The sequence below is a fragment of the Centruroides vittatus genome, unplaced genomic scaffold (genome assembly GCF_030686945.1).
Source record: "Centruroides vittatus isolate TY-2023 unplaced genomic scaffold, ASM3068694v2 contig_3118, whole genome shotgun sequence".
NCBI classification, from domain to species: Eukaryota; Metazoa; Arthropoda; class Arachnida; order Scorpiones; family Buthidae; genus Centruroides; species Centruroides vittatus.
This window is the reverse complement of record NW_027122009.1, coordinates 436732-462775: the sequence shown is the minus strand read 5'-3', so window position 1 is coordinate 462775 and position 26044 is coordinate 436732. Positions and strand designations below refer to the sequence as shown.

Below are 26044 nucleotides of genomic sequence, written 5' to 3'. Positions count from 1 at the left end.
TTTTATGTGGAACATTTCAAATAACTGTTAGTAACACTGCAACACAAATGTGTTAATTATTCTCTAATAAAGTTCATTATAAATATATAATAAAATTTAAATATTTTTCTGCCAATAACTTTAACATAATTTTTTTTAAAATATTTCCTTATAGAATAATAATACAATGATTTTTATAACATTGTTCACAAAAACTTTGCTAAAGGAATAGGTGTGGAATTTTATTAATTGCTTATACAACTGGAAATTTTAATAGTGAAATGACAATATTATTTGATGATGATGATGATGATTGATTCAATAATATTTTAGCTCATCTAGTTATATAAAATAGCTTTGGAAATTTTCTAAACTTAGCAGCTATGGTAATGCATTCACAAGTGTCTTGATCTATTATATTGAGAATACTTTCCTATCAAAATTTTCTCAAGTGCGATTTTTTCAAGTTCCAGCACATAGGAAAGTAACAGAGTTTTATATGTAAAAGTTTGATAACCATAGTTACAGATGCAGATGTTTAAGTAGTAGTGGAATAATAAAATCTCATTATAATTTATTGAAATCTTAATGCATGCCTGATTACATTTGCAATGAGGACAGTGTTGATTCAATGCAGAGTTAGTCCATGCAAATTGTCAACCATGGGAAATATAAGTAAATACTGTACTGAAAATAGTGTGGTTTATCCTCACAACATTACAGTGTGTCTACCGTTATATTTAATTGAGAAATTTAACTAAGAAATAGTATGAGGATAACATGGATAACAAAAATGAATTTATTGATACAGAGCAACCAATTATTTGTTTCTTGTACAGCTTCCATGTTAAATTATAGATGTGAATGTAGAAGTTGTATCAGCAATACTTCTGTTCAATAATTAATTGATATAGTTTGCTAAATATGAAATTGTGGTGTTTCCTTAATTTGGCTGATTTATTTTTATGATTTTTATTTCCTCTTGCTTCTGAAGGACAACTATAATAAAAATTCAGAGCACATAAATTGTCTCTGAAAATGGCTCTAGAAGAGATGCATTGCAAAATACAGTTTTATGCTATTTCTAGATAATATAAAGCTGTACTTCATTTTCAGAACTGTTCTCACCAAGGAAAGTACTTAAAAACAAATATGCATAAAAGTCCTAAATTTCTGAATTTCTGAAATAAAATGCAACCCATAAACTTTTCAAAGTTACATATAGTTCAATACAGTATAAAATATGTTGTACTGACTGATGAAAGAAAAGTTTGCATGGGAAAAGTAGATTTGACAATAGGTTGAGTCAGTTGTGTTACTGCTTGACAAGCACTTAGGATAAACCTTGAATGTTTATTTACTATGGACTCAAGAGATATTCGAAATTCTAAATAAATAAATTGATGGCATGGGACAAGTCAGTTAGGCATCCTGCTATCACTAAATCTACTCTTATTAAGTAAACTTTTTGTTTTATTGTCCTATATTAAAAATTTTATATGAAATATTTTAATAAATTTGATTCAATAATTTGTTTAAATATCTTAAACAAATTATTGAATCAAATTTTAATAATAATGTTATTTTTTTCTCAAACTGTGTTATATTTTAAATAACCAGTTATGACTATATAATATTTATAGTCTTTTAAAAATTGCTTATAAATATGTCATCAATATAAAACTAATTTATTTTAAAAAATCAAGCAACAAGTTGCTTGATTTTTTAAACTTTCTCAGCTGTTATGAGATTTTATTTAAAAAAATAACTTTTATATTAATCATAGTGCCACACAACTTTATTTATTATCTGTTGAGATTTTATTATAAAATGACAAAAAGCTGAATTTTTAGGGTAGAGATGAATTTTATAGAAAATTGTAAATGCGAATGATGAGTAAAATCTTCATTAAGTCTGACCCTTCTTGAGATATGTCTTATGACCTCCCTCTATCTCTCCACCTCCTAAACCTTTAATTGCCAAAATGTAATAGCATTATTGCCCGTATACACAAGTTACCATGCCAAATTTTGTTTCTTAATCATTTCCCCATTGTGAAATATTAAAGGAAATAGACACCAACACCCACAAACACTTGCATGGAATTTTTATATTCTGTTTTTTTTTACTTTTTTGGGTTCAGGGAATCTTGATACATGAAAATTTGAAAAACTCAGTGGATCAAATTTGACATGATTTCAATATTTTCTCTTTTTATATATACATAACAGCTGGAAAAGTAACAAATATACTTTTGCTTCATTTGCATTTAAGTCATCTTCAATAAATAAAGTAAAATGAGTCCCTTTTTCTAAAATGTTTTATATTGTTGTTGTTTGTTTACATTCAGTTTTTAAAAGACCCTTTTTCACAAATTTAAAAAGTTTAATTTAGGAACTGGAACTCAATATTTATAATATTTTTACATTTAAATATTTATTTACTTTTTAACAGAGAAAAAAATGTCAAAGGGAAAGACGTGACTCCATTCATTTTAAAAAAAGTCAATGATTTAACATTAGGAGAATCATTGAAATCAAGTATCCTTCTATTAATTTTAATTAAACAATTTCTTAGCATTTTAAATAATAATAATTTAGATAATTTTAAGTTAAACAATAAAGTAAAATTATATATGAAATGTGTGGATGTGGATGACATCTACAGAAAATTGTTTGCATAAAGTAAATTTTTGAGTGGTTATATTAACTTATTTGTCAGTTTTGAAAACTTCAAAATTATGGAGACACTAAAAATGGTCTTAAATCAGAATTTTCATCAAAAGTAAGCAGATGACAAGTACATAGAATTATCACAAAGGAAAAAGGAAGTCATATCACAAATATTTGTATATAATGCTGGAAATTGCCTTACAAGTTGATTATTTTGCATATTTCTTGCAAAATGTTCAACCATATTTTGCAATATGTAATAAAAGATGTTGTCTCAGATGATAAGACATCAAATCTTTACTTTATGAAACAAAATAATAGTAATTAATTTAGAGAAAAGTTTAGTAATTGTGAAACTGTGAAAGAAAAAACCTTGAGTTACACCTAACCAATAAAAATGTTTTCATTGTGGAAAGGTTATGTGAACATATTGTTAATTGTCTACTTGGACTTTACTTATTAATAGGACTTTATACTGGTGTTTAAAGATTGGCACAGTAATGAGAGTTAGTTTAGGAAAAAACAAAATTTCTTTATTATTTTATAATAATAATAATAATAATAATTTCTTTATTATTAAGAAAATTTTTATTATTATTATAAAATAATAAAGAAATTTTGTTTTTTCCTAAACTAACTCTCATTACTGTGCCAATCTTTAAACACCAGTATAAAGTTCTATTAATAAGTAAAGTCCAAGTAGACAATTAACAATAATATTCAAATTAAGGACAGTAAGGCTTTTTACAATCATGTGAATATAAATTGTTCTGACAGATTGAAAGAAAAGAAATGTGATATACCTAAATTCTTGACAATAAAGTCATTAGTGTGTATCAAGTAAACTGAAGGGAAGCCAAATTGTAAAAACATTGATGATTTTTATAGCTTGGCTGTTGTGATGTATTCTTTCACTAATTATTCTAAATATGTAAGAGATACTTAAATTTGTGGACATCTGATGACTGTATTTATCAAGTCAGACAGAAACTTGACTGTCATATGACTACTGAATATATTCATAGTAGATCACCAATTTTGTTACATGAAAATGTGTACTGGCATTTTTACAAGTGTCATTTCACTTTAGATATTTGATATCAAAGTTATAGTGGACCAGTATGCTTATTGTCCTGGACTCATTTATGATTCATTCTATGCTATTGTAGAATGATTTTCTTAAACAAATGAGCATCTCCGTGATCGGTGGTCAGGTAACAAGATCAAGAAACTCAAGAAAACCAAATCTGATCTTGAACTCTAAGTATGATATAAAGTTTTTCAATGATGAGTCTCTCTTCTTGAGTGGCTCTTGTGAGCCATTCTATTCCCAGAGATAAATTTTCCATACAAAGTTATGTAGTGGATCAATGACTTATGTGAGTTGTCACCTGGCACAACTATTCAACAAGCAATACACATTTTGCTATAATCCACATATTTAATGACAATTTTAATGTAAAAAATAAATATCAATTTAATGTAAGTATAACATGAATAATATAAATAGGTATTATTATATTTAAGGAACTTTTCATACAAATAATTTTATCTTCTGAATGGTGTAACTAGTAGCAGTGAATTTTGAATAGCTTTTGGCAGCATTTTGCAAGAACAGAATAATATAAAGCATATTTATTGTTTGCTACACAGCAAGAAAGGCATTTTTGTAAAGTTACATTGTTTACAAAATCAAACTCAAACAGAAGTTGAAAATGTATTTGAATTGTAGCCCTCTTCCTGTTCCTATGCCACTTCCAATTTTGCTTTGTAGGTAAATAAAAGTTTCTACTGATAAGCAGTATTGTTGCACAAAATTTATATTGTCACATGCTAGAAAAGGTTTTGAAAATCCTTCACATAATGATAAGTAGATCAATTGTTGTTTCATACTGCTCAACTCTATTGACAGTAACTTTTACTCTCTTTTTAACTACTAAGTTACAATAAAATAAAGAAATAATGTATATTTCATGTTTATATGTTCACATAGATAGAATAGATATAAAATACAAAAACAAAGACACTTACTCATGACCACTGAATCACTTTATACCAAAAAGTTTCCCTCATTTGAGGCTAATGAAAACAACTGCTTTTCTACAGCCACTCTTCTGAGTTTATGAAAAGTTTACATGATCCCTGTTTGTGGCTCACTGACAAGTCATATGATGATCAGAATCACAACTTCATGATGTTAAACATATCATGAAGTTGTGATTCTGATTCAAAAATTGAAAAACTTTGTACTGCCCTAAGTCCTTATAGTTTTGACAAAGATGCTATTCAAAATGTAGAAGAAATTGAGCTCATTCACTTTACCAATGTTGAACTTAAACAAAAATCTTAGAAGATAATCAATGAGTACTGTCTGAAGAAGACACATGATATTCTAGTTTATTGGTATCTATGATAGCTCTCACAAGCAGATAAACAAGAGCAAAAGAAAGAGAAAGTGGTATTGCAAGACAAGAACTTAACAAAGATGTAGTGCAATGTGATACAGAAGATGCAAAAGAGAATAGGAAAACATCATTGCATTCAGAGAAGGAAGAAATTGCCCATTTAAGAAAAGAAAATGCAATATTAACTAAATTAGATTATTTTCCTTCATAAACAAGATTAAGAAGCAATTACAACAATACCAGAATCATTTAAAATATTTGAATAGAAAATATGGAGTTGGAAACAAGTTGTTGCCTCCTAACAAGACAAAAGAAGTTTGAAAATAATATTAATATGAAGGATGAGATTAATCAATAATAAAGTAGAAAAGAGAGTTCATCACAAGTAGCTTCACTTGCATTTGATACAAGCCATGATTTTATTTGGCAGTCTGCAAAGGAAAGTATCTTAAAATTCAAGCAAGAGAAAAGGACCAAAACTTTCAATAAAGTGCAAATGGCACCAACTAAATCTACTCTATATAGCCTATTTAGATAGATTATATATATATATAATCTATGTGTGTGAAGCTTAAAATCGTCATGACACTTTTTTCTCTCACGAAAAAACAAAATAGAAACAATAAATCAATAAATTGTCACAAAATTTTTAAACAAGTAATTGAAATGAGCTTGAGGTTGAATGAAGTGAAAAAGAGGGTGACTCAAGAGGGGAGCAAAGTAAGGCCAACTCAGCCTGAGAGGAGGAGAAAAGCAAGCATGGGTGGAACAGTTAGGCTACCCACCTTGTAGGAGGTAGAGTAAAGAAAGGAAGCAAGGGAAAGCAAATAAGTGGAGGTTGGTCCAAGGGAGTTGGCTCCATGTGGGGGACTGAATTGTCATGAAATTTTTGATATGAATAGTCTGTATTGGGACAATTGAGTGAAGCCATATAACCTGAAATTTGAAAGTTTTTCTGTGGAATATTCCAAAAAAACATGATGTTCAACAGGTTTGAAAAAGAAGAATGTTGTTTTTGTTCTGGAATCTGAAGGTGGTTCTATGTTCGGTTTTGATGGAGAAAATCTGAAAGGAAAGTTTTTATGCAGTTTGAATGAAAACTGCATTTTTTTTCCTCCCAATTAATTTGAGTGTGGAGGTGAATTTCAAAATGGATCCGAATTTAGTTTATATTACAGAATCCTCATTTGGAATCAGACAGATGAAAGTATACATATTATTAAAATTTTTGTTATGAATCATCTTTATTGGGAACAGATGAGTGAAGCTAATGGAGAGCTGGGCTGCTATATCTTCTAACTATATCTTCTTGTTCACTAATATAACAGCTTTGTTAATTATTTCTTTGTGATCTTTTTCTTGTTCTTGAACTTGTACATTTTTTTTACATAGTTACAAACTATGAGCAAAAAAAAATTTGAATTATTATAGTATTTATTATCTTAGTATTGTTTATGTTTATTATTTTATTCTTATACTTAATAAATACAATAATGTAAAAATTAATCAATTAATTTCTACGTAATGTAACACAAATTCCATAAATTAATTTATGTTATGTAATTTATTATTTAGTTATGTATAAAAGCAAATTGAATTTTTAAATTTAATACCTTTTTTTAATTTTAAATATTTAATACCTTAACTCACTTTTAGATATACTCTTAATAAAAAATAATGCAGTGATTGGCAGTAAAATTGCAATTGAACTTCATAAAATTCATTCTTTCAAAAATAGTGATGTACTGGAAAAAAATAATAAAGAAAATATTTTAGATTATTCTCATTCAGTTATTAAAACCCAGAAGAGCAATAAATTAGTGTGTTTAATAATAGTTATTTATATTTAAATTTTATTTAAATAATTATTATTAATTGTTTATTTAATTATCAAAATAAATTTATTGGTTTAAGATCATTCTAACAGTAAAATTTTAAATTAAATTTTTCTTTTAATACTTACTTTTTCATGCAACTAATTTTTAAATGAACAAATGAGTATTAAAAGTAAGATGCTTATAAAAGTATGAAATGGAAACTTTTAGTTGTAAGCTAATATTAGTATGTAGCTAAATTTTAATTTATAAAATTATAATTTAGATACATAATAAAATTTATAAAATTATATACATGAGCAGATCCGAAGGAGACTACAGGGACTAAATCCTCTCAATTGACAAAAGAAAAAAAAATTAAAGTTTATTTGTTTAAACTTCAAAATGTTTTGAAAACCATTTATGATGACAAATATAGTTTATCAGACTATCTGCAATCATTGTGCCACATGTTAATAAAAATCTTTATTAAATTATTCAAATATTTTTAAGTTTTGAGTTAGCCCTGCTTTGAGTTCTGAATCTGTTACTGATTATATGTGTGAATAAAACATTGGTTAAATTATAACAAATATAAACCATAACCTGAATTACATAATTATATTAAACAAAATAGGAAAACTAATTACAAGCTACTTTATGGATAAACTTAATTATATTTGAAATGTTATAAATTTTATAATTATTTTATACATTTTTTAAAGAATATGAAGAAAAATTAGCATCATATTGAAATGTATTAATTTCCAGAAAAAGAAACTTAAATGTTATATAATTATTTTTAAATTTCAAATAAGTAATCAAAATACTATATGACCTAATTCATTAATTTATTGGTATTTCAATGAAATATGAAGAAAAATTGATCATTTTTCTTTATTAATATTATAATATGCTTCAAATACTGAATAATTTTAAAAAATATATTAAGTTAATGGATCTTATGGAGTAATATTTGGAATAATTATTAATTTTAAAAATCAGATTTTTTAAAATGTAATTATATCTTTACTAGTTACAGACTCCTTATTTAGGAAATATGGCATTCTTGTGTACCTCAGATACATTGAATTCTTATTTTTTGATAAAATGAAAGACAGCACTAAATAAGTTAGAAAAGTCATTGATTAACTGGAATTAAACATTTTTCATGATTTAGATGTTCTGTTGTACCATCAGATCAAATAGCCATTTAAAAAAAATAACACAATATTTCTTAACATTATTTTTCTTCAAATTTAAAAATTCTGAAAATTGAAGAAAATTTTATGTTTAATTTATAGTAGCTTGGTTTTATCTCTCTCTTGAAAATGCACAGGAATTATAATATAATTTATTCTGAAGACATTTAATAATTTCATTTCAAACTGATTGTTTTCAATATATTACTTCTTTTATACTTTAAATAAATCTTGATGTTTTGTAAACAATATGCTACTTTTATATCATATACTTCTTATGTTATGTCAACTAATACTTTTTATAAATCAATATAATACACTCCTCAAAACTGAAATTGCAATACCACAAAGGAATGTGCATAGCCACATGTCAGATACATTGCAGGTCTGGTAGAAGTAACAGAGATATGCAAATTAGTAAAAGAACAAACAAAGATATGTATGCAAAAATACCTGTTTATTCAGTAATGAATATGGCCCCCGTGGGCAGCTATACAGCAAGGCATACTATTAATGAGGTGATTCATGGTTGCCTGAGGTATCTCTTGACAAACTATGTCCATTGTGACATGCATGTTGTCTATGGTATGTGGTGGTGGTCCCTGGTGCACCTCACATTGAATGAGGTTCCACAGCTGTTTGATGAGAGAGAGATCGGCAAGGCTCTGGCCAGGGAAGAATATGAATTCCATTCAGGCTGGTGAGAGTTTGCCATGCAATATGTGGTTAGGCATTATTTTGCTGGAACACTGTATTGGGTGGTGCAGCCTGCACCCATGGCCCCACAATTCATGAGACATACTGGTCTTTTGTCAGAGTACCAGAAATGTGCACCAGGGCTGTCCACTGATAGATAGAACATGATGCCTTCCCAAACCATGATGCTTCGTGTGGGGCCAGTGTGATGCTCAGTGAAAAGGGCTGGCACATAGCTTTCCTCAGGATACTGTCACACTTGTCTATGGACGTCATTCCTCCACAGACAGAAGTGGGATTCATCCATAAACAATACCCAATGCCAGTGAGTGGTCCATTTGTGATGATAATGACACCATGCCAGGAGTGCAGTTGTGTTGAGCAGTTAACGGCACCCCAGTTGTTGGTTTCCATGTGCACAGCCTGACTTCATGCAACCTATTGCAAATGGTTTGGGTAGACACAGATGCACCCATTGATGGCTATGGGCAGCCTCAGATGTCACACGCCCTTCAGCAAATCTGCTGCTCTGTGCACTGCTGTGATCCACTTCCTCTTTGGTGTGTTTGCAGATGTTCCTTCGGCCATTGTGTCACACATTGCTGGATGGTAGTCAAGTGTGGCAACTGCATACATTGACAAACTGATGTTGCACAGCTCCATGATATGTTCTTGTTTCCCAGTCATTAACTGGTGGTATTCAGTTCAGTGTTGTCTCCAAGACATTTTCTATGCTTCTTCAAAAGTTTGCTGCCACAAACTGTCACTGATAGCACTCGTGGCCTGAGCTGGTTGCTGGTGTTTATAGCATGAAACTGAGTACCACATGACCTGATGCTTACACAAACTTAATCATTTGCATATCTGTCCTACAATTTGCATGCGGCTACGCACATCCCTTTGTGGTGTTGCGATTTCTCTTTTGAGGAGTGTATATAAAATATACTGTAACTGGGTTTGTCACATCATGAAAGATGACTTCAAATTTACTATTGTAAATTCATTGGCATAGTTTAGATAATTACTATATAAGAAAACTAAACAGGATCTTTTTCTGAGAATTTATTTATTATACATATAAGGCAGTGTCATGAAGGCAATAAAGGCCTCTCTTCTGCAAAAAACAATATCACCTATTAAAATACAAAGAAATTCAGATTACCAAATGGATTCAGATTAAAAAAGGAATAAGACAGGAATGTGGTTTGTCCCCAACACTTTTTAACATTTACAGTGAATGGATGATGATAGAAGCATTCAGATATCTAGACAAAGGTGTAAAAATTAATGGACATCTTATCAACAACATTAGGTATGCTGACAACATCACTGTTATGTAACACTGAAGAAGGGTTACAGAGAATTCTAAATAGCTTGAAAGAAGTGGGAAAAGCAAGATACCAAATGAAAATAAACATGAACAAAACGAAAGTTATGACAATCTCAAGAGAAGAAAACAAAGATCTGTAGATTATGTTGGATGGAAAGAAAATATAAAAGGTAAAAATGTTTGAATACCTAGTAAGTTGGATAACTGAGGATAACAGGTCAATTATGAAATTAAAAACAGAATAAAAAGGCTAAAACTGCTTTTACACAAATACCCTCAGTATTGAGAAATAGAAAGATATACAAAAAATTGAAACTAAAAAAACTTAAACAATGATTTGGAATGTGACTACGTATGGATGTGAATCATGGAAAATAAACCAAGAGACAGTTAATAGGATAAGTTCCTTTGAGATGTGGTGTCTTAGAGGAATGGAAAGAATTAGTTGGATAGATAGAATAACCAATGAGGAGGTTATGAGTAGATTTGGAATGGAAAGAAGCCTGATGGTCAGCATCCAGAGAAGAAAAGCAGCATATGCTGGGCATATAGTAAGAGGATCCTCAGGAGAACTGATGAAAATTGTAGTTCAAGGAATGTTGGAGGGCAGGTGGAGAAAGGAAAGTCCTAGGCCAACATAACAAGACATCATCAAAAAATGGACTGGCTCAAGCTTGGAAAAAGTCTATAACCATGAATAGTGGAGAACTGTCTATCAACTGCAATCCTCTGTAAAGAGGATGTCATGTAAATGAATGAATAGTAAAACATTATGCCAAATATAAAATCCTTTTACAGTAAGATTTATATTTGTGGTGCTCAAAATATAAAATGCTTTTTATATTAGCAACAGATTTATAATATTGAAAGAAAAATGATCTAATTACTATATTTAGGAGATAATAAGGAAGATAAAAAAGTTTTTCTAGTGTAAGTAGCTGAAATTCTTAAACTAATATAATATGAAGAAAACAAACCATTATTATAAATAATTGTTCAAAACATATACATTTAGAGAAATCAGGACTAAATTAAATAAATGTGAAGACCAAAACAATATTAAGCCATTGTTGAAAGATTTGGCTTAAGGCAAGTGCAGTAAGAAAGCCTATTTAAAAAGAAAATATATTTTGGAAAGTTTGGGATTTAATTTTTTTAGACGAAAAAGAGAAGTAGAAACTGGTATGAGTAGTTTAATCAGTAACAAGGGAATATTTCTGAAAAATACACTATAGAGAACATTTTTAAATTAAGGTTTTAAAATAAAATAATTTCAAATGTCATGTTTTTTCTATTTACTAATAATATATGTTTATAAAAGGTTAAGAATGTTCTTTTATACTATGTCATTTTTTAAAAAGTAATTACAAAATAAAAATTTATAAAAACTTTCATGAAAGTCTTCAAATTCAAATTCTCGAGTTGTTTTAATTTATAAAAAATATGTTAATTTTGAAATTATTTTGTACTTTTTATGGATGTTAAGTATATATTTTAAAGCAATTCAAGCATCTTTAAGAAATTCAAATGTGGTGTGTCATGATTAAATACTGTATTTGTGTGCTTTTCAAGTGATTTTACAATATTTCAATTACTTGTAAACTATTTTCAAATATTTCTATACCAAAAGAAATTAATATTTTGAATTTGCAAGTAGAATGCATCTGGTACTTAATATTTTCAAATATACAAGCTTATGTCAGGTACTTGGGAAAGCGTATTTTAAACACAAATATCAGAATTTGTATTTGAATCACTTCTTATATACTGTAATGTAATATCTATTTATATTATTATATATAACGGGGGTGAGACAAAAATTCTGGATTGAGTTTAAAGCATAACTTTTGAATTCAAAAAGATAATTTTAAAATCATCATTAATTCTATACTATTGTAAATGAAATTTTTAAAATGATATATAATATTTAATAGTTAATTCAATTTTTTTTAAATATCATGCTTTAAAAACAGTCCAGATTTTTTCTCATCCTGTTATTACAGATATAAATATTAAAATACATCAATTTTCTCTCTCTTGAATAAATTTTATCCTTGATACAGTTTTGCAGTGGTTTACATCATGCCTTTTTAAATATATATTTAATGTTTATTTTTTAAACTTTTTGAGAAGAAAAATAAAATAAATTTAGTAATATATATAATTATTTTTTAGTGAAAAGTTAGTCAATATTTTTATAGTAGTTTGTAAAAATGCTATAAATTTTCTAATGAATTGTTTTAAACATTAAATTGTAACTAATCAAAAAGTATATATTTATAAATAAATATTATTAATAATAATCTTTTAATATTTTAGGTAGTTATTGGAGGTTCTGTATTAGATTTAGTCACAACAGTATTACACAGCAAGATTGAAGTAAGTATTTAAAAACTTCTTTTATATATATATATTGTATGATAAATAGAGCTGAACAATTAATAATACTGTATTTTAATTTAGCAATTTATAAATAATAATAATTTTTAATAAATAAATATTTTAGCAAAATTTTATAATTGCATCATAAAATTTTTTAAATTGCAAGTGTATATGCAAATTTTAAAATTTATATTCATATTTAAATTTCTTCTCTACACACCTTTTTATAATATTAAAAAATAAAATTTTGAGTTTCATAAATTAAATTAAATTTTCTACTTTCAATGAATTTACTTTTAATGAAACAATTTGTAAAACATAATTATGTACTGTACGTGTAGTAGAGTAGCAATTATCCAACCTAAATGGAATCAATAGGTGCTGGAAGTAATTAAGAAATTAAATCTATTTCACGCCTTTAATGTGTCCAGCATACTGTTAGCTTTTCATAAAAACGTTTTCGATCACTTTTAGAGATCTTCATCAGTTACAGATTACAAAGAACGAACAAAATTCGAATTTAAAAAGATCGAAGGTTTCGGTGAAAAACGTAACTCCGTTCATAATGACGTCACCACTAACGTAAAAAATTAAAAAATTAAACAACTCAAATAATTCTAGTCCCCGTGTATAATTTACCCAACGGTAAAAAAAAAATAAGATATGAATGAAGAGAAGCGGCTAGTGCGTAGATGCGAAATTACGTCATATCCGTTTTATGGAAAGACTTCCAGGCGGTTGCTAAGCTGTCCGAGTCTCTATGATTGATGCAGTGTTTGCTGAGGTGCGCCTTGTGTATCTCCATTTTTTCTATGTGTTTTACAGCTTGTGCTGATCTGGTAGACTTAATGATCTCCGCCTTGTCCCAATAAACCGTCACGTCCTGCTCCTTGGCGAATGCCGCCAGTACCGTACTATCAACGTTTTTATTGACTGCGTATTTATGTTCCACGATCCTTTTTTTCAAATTCCTCATGGTAGCCCCTACGTACACAAGGTCGGAGTTGAATCTATTATCTCTCAACGGTATCGAGTAAACTCCTGTGAGGGTGTCGTATCTATATCTTTCCTTGTCATTTCTCAAAAGTTTATAAACCGTGGGATTACGTCTATAAACTATGCGGATATTCCTTTTTCTGGCCACTTTCTTAGTGACTTGGTTTAAAAACGGTATGTAATTAAGGACAATCCTTTCTTTCTGCTCATTTTTCTTTATACGTCAGCTGTGTGGCTGGTAGGTCTTAATAAGGGTATCTATCGTTTGTCTTCTGTACCCATGTTGAATCGCTATTTCACGTATGTAATCTAACTCTCTGTACGTATCATAATTGCTAGTACAGTGCGTGTGAGCTCTCTTTATCCATGATTTAAAAGCCGTTAATTTTAGGTGTTCCGGGTCTGATGAATTCCTGGGAATGATGTAAGGTTGATAAATCGGCTTGCGGTATACTTTCGTTACTATGTGTCCATCTCTGCATATAATCTCCAAATCAAGGAAATTAACTTGTCGCTCACTTTCCTGTTCTAGCTCCAGTGTGAGGCCATAGGAGTTATCGTTGACCAAGTTTATAAAACGGTTTATATTCTGTTTATTTTTCCACAAAATGAAGATGTCATCCACGTACCTTGTGTAAACCACTATATCTTCCTGAAAGAAAGGTAGGATGTAGTTTTCCAATTTACGTAGGACAAGATCACAAATTATTTAGCAGTAAGCATTTCTTATTATACATTTTAATGGCTACGCCGGCCAAACTTTATAGTTCTCAAAGTATGCAAAGCAAGAAAGAAATTCGAATTTCTGTTACAATGTCGTTTGAATGGGGTGTTCCCCATGTCCATATATCACATTAAGCTACCAAGGGGATGTGAAAACTTATTGCCGAAGTTGAAATGGCTATGCCTCAATAAAGCAGTAAGAAACACAAGACGGAAATATTATGCAGCGTTACACAACCTTACATCTTTAGAAAATGAACTTTATAAGGAAGACCAGACCGTACTCAGGGAGGTCAATAGCAGGGTGGTGAATTTGTCTTCCTCAGTGGAAGCGAACTTAGAACGTAAATACATCAAAAATCTCAAATGGCTGCTCAGATGCCAAAATGTTAGACCTTGTATAAGGAAGGACACCACCATAACAGCCTGGGATAATATATCTCCTCCTACTGCTTTGATCGAAGCGTTAGCTTATACCCCGTGTTTCGCCCCCACTCCAGTAGTACGTCCGGAGTCCATAGTATCTAATGTGGAGTTGTTGGTTAGTGGGATGGATGCCACCATGCAAGATTACGTCAGATGGCGAGCAAGATTCAGCGCGGAAAGAGAATATCAAATTAACAAGAATGCAAGACGTTTCCACGCATATATAAAAGAAGCAAGAGATTGGCTGCATGACAATCAAGTAGTTCTCATTAAGGCGGATAAAACTAAAGGTGTTGTTCTTCTCAAAAGGAACACATACAATGAGAAGTTAAGGGAGCACATCAACGCCACAGAATCTCGTATAGCGCCTGACAATTTTTTAGAGACAATACAACGAAAGGTCAGGAGATTTGTCGCTACTCCTTTGGCACGTATTTTACACATGGAAAGGGCCACCATACAATCTCCGAGGACTCCTAGAATATTTGCCTTCGGAAAAACACACAAACCTGATTCACAGTTACGTCCAGTAGTAGAGAAATGCAATGCGCCTACCTACTTAATAGAAAAGAAGTTAGTTAAGTTTTTGCGAGAAAGAATACCGTACTCCCCCTTTTCAATTAAGAACTCCATACAACTGCTCCGGAAACTTGAGAACATCACACTCATGGATAACGAATACATGATGGTACTAGATTATAAGGCGTTATACCCATCCATTAAATTACCTCCATGTTTCTGTGAACTGAGAAATTTTCTATTCAATAACATCGAGAATCCATCGAAACATCATAAGGACATATTAGAATTGGCTCATTTAATTTCTCATACGTCATTCTTTGGCTTTGAAGGAAAGACATACTTACAGGAACGTGGGGTTCCAATGGGTAGCCCCACTTCGCCTTTAATTTGTGATCTTGTCCTACGTAAATTGGAAAACTACATCCTACCTTTCTTTCAGGAAGATATAGTGGTTTACACAAGGTACGTGGATGACATCTTCATTTTGTGGAAAAATAAACAGAATATAAACCGTTTTATAAACTTGGTCAACGATAACTCCTATGGCCTCACACTGGAGCTAGAACAGGAAAGTGAGCGACAAGTTAATTTCCTTGATTTGGAGATTATATGCAGAGATGGACACATAGTAACGAAAGTATACCGCAAGCCGATTTATCAACCTTACATCATTCCCAGGAATTCATCAGACCCGGAACACCTAAAATTAACGGCTTTTAAATCATGGATAAAGAGAGCTCACACGCACTGTACTAGCAATTATGATACGTACAGAGAGTTAGATTACATACGTGAAATAGCGATTCAACATGGGTACAGAAGACAAACGATAGATACCCTTATTAAGACCTACCAGCCACACAGCTGACGTATAAAGAAAAATGAGCAGAAAGAAAGGATTGTCCTTAATTACATACCGTTTTTAAACCAAGTCACTAAGAAAGTGGCCAGAAAAAGGAATATCCGCATAGTTTATAGACGTAATCCCACGGTTTATAAACTTTTGAGAAATGACAAGGAAAGATATAGATACGACACCCTCACAGGAGTTTACTCGATACCGTTGAGAGATAATAGATTCAACTCCGACCTTGTGTACGTAGGGGCTACCATGAGGAATTTGAAAAAAAGGATCGTGGAACATAAATACGCAGTCAATAAAAACGTTGATAGTACGGTACTGGCGGCATTCGCCAAGGAGCAGGACGTGACGGTTTATTGGGACAAGGCGGAGATCATTAAGTCTACCAGATCAGCACAAGCTGTAAAACACATAGAAAAAATGGAGATACACAAGGCGCACCTCAGCAAACACTGCATCAATCATAGAGACTCGGACAGCTTAGCAACCGCCTGGAAGTCTTTCCATAAAACGGATATGACGTAATTTCGCATCTACGCACTAGCCGCTTCTCTTCATTCATATCTTATTTTTTTTTTACCGTTGGGTAAATTATACACGGGGACTAGAATTATTTGAGTTGTTTAATTTTTTAATTTTTTACGTTAGTGGTGACGTCATTATGAACGGAGTTACGTTTTTCACCGAAACCTTCGATCTTTTTAAATTCGAATTTTGTTCGTTCTTTGTAATCTGTAACTGATGAAGATCTCTAAAAGTGATCGAAAACGTTTTTATGAAAAGCTAACAGTATGCTGGACACATTAAAGGCGTGAAATAGATTTAATTTCGGATTTAGTTCCAGTAAGCATTTCTTATTATAGTAATTAAGAAATTGAGCAATACAGAAACAGACTGAATTGGATCATAGATTTATTGGAAGTCTAATGGAAGTATGAAATCAAGTTTATTAATAATTTATCTAATAAGAATATCGCTTTTTGATTGCTGTGCTCTTCAAAAAAATTACCTTAAGATAAAATGCAATTGGAAAAGTAAAATATAATTACAGTATATATAGTACAAACAAATCATTAGTGCAGAAATACAAATGAAGCTATATCAATAGTAGAATTGGTAGAAAAGCAATACAGGAAGTAGAAAAAATATGCACAAGTGTGTAGAGCACAGCACTGTAAAAAATGTGTCATACAGCTATGTCTCAGATAATCTAACTCATTGAAAATTATGTATAATTCAATGGCTGGATGGCCAAGATGGTAAAAACATCATCCTGCTGCCAGTGTTGTGGAGTCGGAGTTATGTTTTTGGGCAGAGTTGTAGTCATTAAAATTCTTTCGACTCAGGCGAACCCTGACGTCAAAGTTTACTATTGGTAAAATGTGAAGTAAGAAAAATACTTTTTAATTAGTGTCTATAGAAATTTCTTAGAAAATGGGCACTTAGATAAATCAAGATATCAAAATGGCATTAAACCATAAAAGCCATTTCGTAGCAAAATGTTGTGTGTATCACATGACATACTCTATACTTTCAGAAAATAGCTTTTATTAATTTAAGGCCCACCAATGGCCGAGTGTATAAAATTACTGAACTAGGGCCGTGCGGTAGATTTTCTCAGTATGATGCAAGTCTTCGAAATGCTGCCCCTTAAATGCTACTTGTGCCGCACCTTAAATGCTGCTTATGCCGCCGCCTTACGGTGCCACCTCTCTGTATCATAGCACGGCATGGCCCTGCACTGAACACCTGTAGTTAGTCGTGCAATCGTGCCTGGAAAGTAAAACTTCATGAAAAATTCTGAAGTTGTGACCCAAACTAACACAAATCTTCAAAGCAGTAGGTAGCATGGTGGAGTCAGTAAACAAAAAGTCTGACTCCGATTCCGGCAAATTTGCAATGTGTGATTTCAACTCTGACCTTACCCTTTTTTGAAACATCACATTACGATTCGTTTCGTAAGAAAGATACCAATGGGTACCCGAATATTTTTATCTAAAGTTTTTGCGTAAAAAGTCGTAGTAAAATTGATGGTGAAATTTTTTTTTTTTTTTTTTAATGGATAGGAAAGAAGGGTAATGGGCCCACCTGATTTTTGGTTAAACGGTTCAGAATCTTCAATCCCAATAGATGCTTGCATCTAGCAGCTACAGAGCCAACTTCAAATTCTGAATGTGGTGGCTGTTCTGTGCACATGCTTAATTGTGTGAGGAAAAAAACAGTTTTGTGCATCTTTCTTCTAATTGGATCATTTGTTCGACTGTATGTACCCTTGTATATAACTTAATGTTTCAATAATATATATTAATGCTATTTTCTCAACTATTAAAATACATATGAAGAAAAGATTTCACTTTATCCCTTTTTGTCTAGTCAAAGTTAGAAACATAAAATGGCATGAAGGGGTAGTGGGGCTCAACGAGAATCAAATGATAATGAAGACAATGACATAGATGCAAGCAATGCTAATAATACCTGCATCATCTGTGGAGAATTTGGTAGAAACAAAGAATTGTGGTACAATTCTCCAGATGATTACATTTGTGATTATTGTATTGAGTGATTAAAGTTTTCAATTTAAAGTGCTTGAACTTATCATTAAACACACAAACTATTTTGAAAACAATATATATAAAAAATTAATAATTCATATGCAAAAACTTGGATTTTCTAGTTTTTGAACAAACATTTCTAACGTTTCAGTCTTTTTTTTCAACATTTTTATATGATGGTTCCCATTACCCCATATGATTGGGTAATGGGGCTCAATGTAATGTTTTTTTGTTTTTTTATAATTAAAACAATATGGAGAGGAATACTCAAGTTTTGACACATGCACTTTATTAGCAAGGTTGCGGCCGAAGTTTACAACGGGAAAACGTGTACATCGGACGTTCAGTGCTTCCATCCTGTAAGCCTCGAAGTTTGACAATGGCGTTTGGAACGTCAGTGGAATCATGTTCGACGTTCCAAACCCCATTGTCAAACTTCTAGGCTTATAGGAAGGTGGCGATTTCTTAGAGTACACTGTTTGCACCATTAAAATAACTTTTCACAATATTAAGTTTTCTTGAAAATATGCAAAATACCCCATTCCCCTATTCTTCTCTTTAACGATTTACCTTGGAAATACTTTTGAGTACATAAAGAAACACACCACATCTTAATAGCCAAAATAATTTCACTTTTATGAGTTAATTATGAAAAATGATTTAAATTTAATTATTTTCAAGAAAACAAAATTAAATACAATAAAACGCAAAAAATAAACGATTTGATGAATGACATAATAAATTGGTCTGTAAATTAGTTTCTCCCACTCCGGTTACAACGGAAATAATTAATTTCCTACTGACGCAACGGTTGACTAAACTGAGGTGCAGTACATTATAGAATTTTAAAATATGAAATTTGGAAAAAAGAAAAAATCAATTATCTTGAACTCCCGGGTGTAATCTTGCCCTGAGAACTTAAACCAGTGAGTAATAATCTGAAAGTAATAAGAAGAGTCCACTGAAGATCCTTTCTATCCCCTCTTCCCCCATCCGATTATAATACACTGTGTTGTATTACTGTCAATTTAAGTTTCGATTCTCACACAGTGTAATTTGTATATTTTATAATGGTTTTAAATGCTTTTAAGTTCAATTTTTTTGATAAAAGTTTTTTAAATCCATTTTTTAAAATTCAGTTTATTCTTTTTTATATTTTTTGTCATTTTTTAAAAAATTTGTTTTAAATCTCACTGACTTGTAATTTTTCCCATCTACAGATAGTAGCCGTTTAAATTATTTTCAAAAAACAAATTATTTTTTAAATTTAAAATATATTTATTTATCTATTTTTATATTATACAGCTTATTTTATAAAAGTTTGAGCAATTAATTGGATATATTATAAAATTTTAATATCAATTTGTATTCAATAATCAGGTAATGTAAGTAAAAAATTTTTTTTCTAAATATTCTTTGTAAACACGTATGTGTGATGGAATTTAAAACTTATTTATTTTAATATAAAAATAAGGACTGAAGAGGGGTCGGTAAGACCCGAAATGCATATCCACATCCAGTTATAAAGTCTATATCAATAAGAGTTCCTTGTGTAATGTAAGTTACTAAAAAAGCCAAAAAATTTTAGGCTTAAAAAATCCACAGAAACTGGTAACGGGAATAAGCTTAAACAATCCTATTTATCACATTTTACAGTTTCTGTTCCTATTTGAATTTGTTGCGGTTAGATTCCGATCTCGGTTTTACTTTTTTCATTGTTTTGCTATTGACTATTTTAAGACCAAATTATATTATAGAAGCAATAATAAATAGCCATAAATAACTCGAAACCAATAGCAGGGCAGTGAAAAAATTAGTTAAAAAAAACAATTGATATCCAAAGTAAAACATTTTTGACTTGGCGCAATATATTTTTATATTTAATTTTTTCTTGGAACTTCTCTTTGATAAAGTACGCTTGGTGCTTCGAAGCGATTCGCTTGTGCCAACAATAGATCTGACACCTAGCGGTATTAGCGCGAACTACATAATGGCGGCTGCTATGGGTATAAAGTAGTTTGTTAGAATAGAAAGTGTTCACTCTATCTAATATAGACCATCGTCAGGTTTAATATTTTAGAGCCGCCGCAAACTAGCACTTTACGAGAGTAAAATGCTAGCAAATGTGCCCTAGCACAACTGATGACGTCAAAGGCTCCGCCCCTCTCTTCTTGCTCACGTGGTTTTTCCTTTGCTAGCGCAGCGATACGAGAGTACTCTCGCTGTTCACAGAATTCAACAACGAGAGCATTACGCTAGCAAGAGAGAGCAGCGGAAAATGGATGACTACATAAACATGCCGCACGTCGAAAAAGAAATAATAGAATTTTATCGATGTACGTAAATTACATGATTAATACATTCAGTATTGAAAAGAAAATGGTATAAACGTTGTATATTAAACTGGTTATTTATAAATAGGCTTAAGCCTAGTTAGGCTTAACTAACAGGCATATTTTTCCCATTCTGTTTCAAAGTTCGGAACGAAAACTGACAGATAGGTTCGTTATAATAACTGACGGAACGAAAACTGACAAGTATAGGTTATAATAAAATCTTTGTTCTATAGCCAATCCACATCTGGATTCCACGTCATGTGGACTAGTTACGCGAGCAAACGTTGTGTAGTTTGCGGCTGCTTCGTGCTCGAGTAGCTTACCTAGCAAAAATGGCCCATAGCATCATGGGAAAAAAGGCGGGGCTTAGGAGCGCGACCGAAAGTACGCTAGCTCTTGCTTCCTGTAGTTTGCGGCGGGTCATAAATGTTCCAAAATGGAACGTACCGTTTTCGAATATTTTACATATTTAAAATTTAAAAAAATAATTTAATTTTAAAATAAATTGAAAGAAGTGTGTATATTAAATTAATAAATAAACAAATAAAACAGAAAACAAAGCTAAGTAGAAAGAAATGATTTAAAGGTTTTCAAGTGCCATTCTTTTTTCTATTATATATTTCCACACTGTTGGAAGCGCATTAGCATCCATAGCATTTAGGCAACGGTTTTTCATTTTACTTTTATAAATTTCCACCTTTTCCATCTCCAACGCAATGGACGGAGAGTGCATCGTTTAAATGACTTTAGCCTTTTCCCATTTTACATTCGTTCCTTCAGTCTTTTTTTTTTGTTTTTTTTTAACTCTTTCCGCCCTGTGGGCACTAAGAGGGCCTCTTTTAGTAGGCCCATTATGGGTTCGGCCAGACCCACAATGGGGCGACCGGGTGGTGAGGGACGGGGCCCGACATATCCGAACGGACCACCCCCCGAAAAATTCCTGGGGATTATTCGACCCGTTCGGATACGATCCCGGGTCCCCCAGAGCGGTAGGCTGCCACCTTTACCGCTCGGCCATCCAGCCGTCTCGTTCCTTCAGTCTGTGCTATAATTGATAATATTGTGTTGTTGTGTCGTTTATCAACGTTGTATCAAATGCTCTTTTTCTTATAAAAAATCGAGAATGATCTATAAAAGAGCACCTAATATCTGTAGCTTGCTACGGAACGATAAAGACAGCGTAAAAAAGGAAGGTAAAGCTGAGGTATATAAAATTTCATTTGAAAATCAACAGTTAGGAATCGAAAAAGATTATGTGGGTGTGACTAGAAGAAACCTGGCGGTACGTCTGCGAGAACACACACAATTTTGACAAAGCACACAACACTATTAGCAATTACGGCACAGACTAAAGGAGCGATTGTAAAATGGGAAGAGGCTAAAGTCATTTAAACGGTGCACTCTCCGTCCATTGCGTTGGAGATGGAAAAGGTGGAAATTTATAAAAGTAAAATGAAAAACCGTTGCCTAAATGCTATGGATGCTAATGCGCTTCCAACAGTGTGGAAATATATAATAGAAAAAAGAATGGCACTTGAAAACCTTTAAATCATTTCTTTCTACTTAGCTTTGTTTTCTATGTTTTATTTCTTTATTTATTTATTTAATATACACACTTCTTTCAATTTACTTTGAAGTTAAATTACTTTTTTGAATTTTAAATATGTAAAATATTCGAAAACGGTACGTTCCATTTTGGAACATTTATAATATTAAACCTGACGATGGCCTATATTAGATAGTGAAAACATTTGTATAGAAGAATTTCAAGCTCAGCAAAATTAGCTGTGGTGAAACTGAAGTAAATTGTTTGCTGAGAAAGAGCTGGATAGATGTGAAGTTACCAGTTTTAGTATTTTCTCTCCTTCTGTAAGACATCTTTTTCGATCAGCCACATATTCTAAAATGTCACAAAGTGTAATCATCGTGACTTAAACAACTACGAAATCAACTAGGATTAATGTCGGATACAAATGCGAATAAAACGTTTTGACTACAGAGAGAAAAGTTATTAAAAAGACAACACACAAGTAACTCTCGTACGTTGTCAAGCACGCTATACCCTTTGTGGCAGCCATTTTGGTCGACTCATACGCCACCTATATTTACTGGCACAAGCGAATACCATAAGCGTTTACTCTCTCACTCTCTGACAGCTGGATGGTCGAGTGGTCAAGGTGGCAGCATACCGCTCTGGGGGATCTGGATCGAATTCAGACGGGTCGAAAAATCCCCAGGAATTTTTCGTGGGGTGGTCCGACCGGATACGTTGGCCCCTGTCCCTCACCACCCAGCTGCTCCATTGTGGATCTGGTCAAGCTCATAATGGGTATGGAAGAACAGTTTTCTTAGTTGTCTCGGGAAAGAAAACATTAAAAAATCCAGCAACGAGTTGCTTAACTTTCCCAGCAACATTTAAAATTGCATGTGTGGCGCCATCTGTTATACCATTTTATTATTAAAATTTTTTATATTTTTAATTATTATAAAATTGCAAAAATTTAATTTTGAAAGTGGTGATGTGGTTCATAAAAAATTGTAAATGCTAATGTAATGTAAATGCTGAGTAAAATCGTCATTAAGTCCGAACCTACTCGAGATATGACACAAACGTTCCTTTATCTCCCCACCCGGTTGACCACCAAAATTAAATCAATCCTCTAATACAGAAACCTTCCTGCAAAATTTCAGAAATTTTCGACAAAAAGCACAGGCGTTATTAAGCTTCAAAGAGGATAAACAAAATCGCCCCCCACACATACTAACATCCATATATACAGAAAAATACGAATTTTTGCATTTCTCGACGTTTCAAGGTGTCCTGAGCCCAAAAATGTAAAAATCTGGGGGCATCATTTTTTGACCAATCTCCATACTTTTTCTCTGTTATACATAACAGCCGGGAAAATAATAAGTGCGATGCAATTCCATTTTTTGTTTGAATCTTACTATAAAATTTGCAAATTAAACTCTAATTTTGTAGTGTTGAGGTAGCAGTTGGAATGTACCGTTCCATACTTCAATCCCAGAATTCAAAATAACTGAAACAAGTGGAAGATAAATAATGCGAGAATAAAAATTCTTGCTGTCTCACAATTCTCTATTTCAAACTTTTGCTAAAGCGACTTTCGAACTTTTTTATAAATGCGCTTCGAAGAAATTCGTAATATCGGGAATATGGCTGTATATAATACCTAAGTATGTCGATATACAGTATTGCAATTTCAACCATTAAACTATCAATAATTGCAATTGTAATCTACTATTTAAATACGTAATTTATATTTGATGAATATAAGTTAACTTATTAAATTTGCTAAAAATCATTGAAATATAGGGTAAAACTGGGTGAGATGTTAGAGGTTGTTTATTCAAAAAATACTTAGTAAAACAAGTCACTAATCACTGTAATGGTAACTATGCTTAACGTTGTCGTGTTTCGTTATTCTTCGAATGGGTGTGGCCCACCAGTGGCCAAGCAGTTCTATTCCCTGAACATTGGGAGTTCGGTCGCGGGTTTGCGCCTCGCCAGGAAGGGCTGGCCACGTGGAGTTTTCTGGGTTTTTTCCACGTCTGTAACGCCTGAATAGGGGCCAGTTACCCTTAAAAAGACCTCCTGGAAAGCAGATCACCCAAGTGTTGCGTTGCCATAACTTAACTAAACAATAAACAAACAAACAAACCTTATTATTGAGATTTTCGCTACCCCGAGCTGGGTATTAAAAACATCCAGATATTGCCGATAACTACTATATTTATTTTCAAGCAAAACAATATAAATACATATTTAAAAACCGGTTTTAGGCAGTTTTAGAATTTACTTTAAATATATAAATATTAATGAAAGTATGAGACAGATGTGCTTGTTTTTTGCAGCATAACAATTTAAGAATAGCTATATTAATGAAAATATGACTTGTGTTTTTATCACTCTGAGCTAAGATCAGTTCTGATGAATAGATTTGTAAGAATTACTCTATTTCACTATAGCTTGGATTTTTTGTTTCTTAGAACTTTATTTGGAATATACATTATGTACATATTTGGAAACAAAGTTTGTGTATTTGAAAAATTTCATTATTATAATTATTTTTTCATCACACAAATAATTTAATATAGATATTTAAGGTTTTCAGTTATATACACATATAAAATATAAGTATGCATGTATAAGTGAGCTACATGATCTGATGTTTATTCAGTTAAATATACAATAACTTCGTCTTTTAATAACAATAATCTGTTTAAACCTTGACCTCTAGACAACCACCTTACTTCTGCATGTAATGATAAGTTTTTGTATTCGGAGTCCATGTCTTTACAAATATTTGAAAATAAACGCTGTTAAGAGCACGGCTTTTAATAAAGTTTTTAATTTTGACAGCATCCTGAAGCACATCGTTCAATTCAATTCCGTTGGTAATTTTTTTTGCTACAAGGGCTTCTAGATGTATCACGCAGTGTGTAAAAGTTACATGATCAGCAGCAGCTTTTACAAATGATTTAAAACCAATATTTTCTCCCGCCATTGTTTTTGCACCATCTGTGTTTATTCCAATGCAATTTTTCAATTCTAAACCTTCAGTTTAAAAAAAATTCGTCAACTTTACTATATATGTCTTCTCCCCTTGTATGTTCTCCAAAGGACGACAAAATAACGATTCTTCGTTGGTGTTTTGTTCATAAATGTATCTGTGACGTATACTAACAACTGAGCCATCTTTGTAATATCAGTTGTTTTGTCCAACTACAATGCAATTTTTTTTTCTAGTAATAAGTTGCTCGAATTGTTCGTTGCTAATTTCAGTTATTCTATTGGCGACAGTATTGTTTGTTTGTTAAGTTACGGCAACGCAACACTTGGGCGATCTGCCTAGGGGATTTCTTTCGAGAGGTCTTTTAAGGGAAACGCCCTTATTTAGGCGTTACAGACGTGGAGAAAACCCGGAGAACTCCACGTGGCCAGCCCGTTTGAGCGAAGCGCGAACCCACGACCGAACTCCCAGTGTTCAGGGTACGAAGACCGCTTGGCCACTGGTGGGCCACAGTATTGTCTGATAAAGGAATTTTTTGAATGTCATTGTTATATTTACTTCCGTAAAGTATTTCTTCCATTGTAATAGCAGCAGGTAATACTGTACAAGATC

General features: G+C 31.8%; 1 protein-coding gene across 3 annotated transcripts in view; it reads left to right on the top strand.

Moving 5' to 3' along the window:
* LOC136973217 (uncharacterized) overlaps positions 1–26044 on the top strand; it is a 232433-nt gene that overhangs the window by 40261 nt on the left and 166128 nt on the right. For all 3 annotated transcript variants that reach the window (XM_067267918.1, XM_067267919.1, XM_067267920.1), the window contains 3 exons: positions 2434–2519; positions 6713–6876; positions 12418–12477. In XM_067267918.1, the coding sequence (XP_067124019.1) occupies positions 2434–2519; positions 6713–6876; positions 12418–12477 (310 nt within the window). The remainder of the gene's footprint in view (positions 1–2433; positions 2520–6712; positions 6877–12417; positions 12478–26044) is intronic.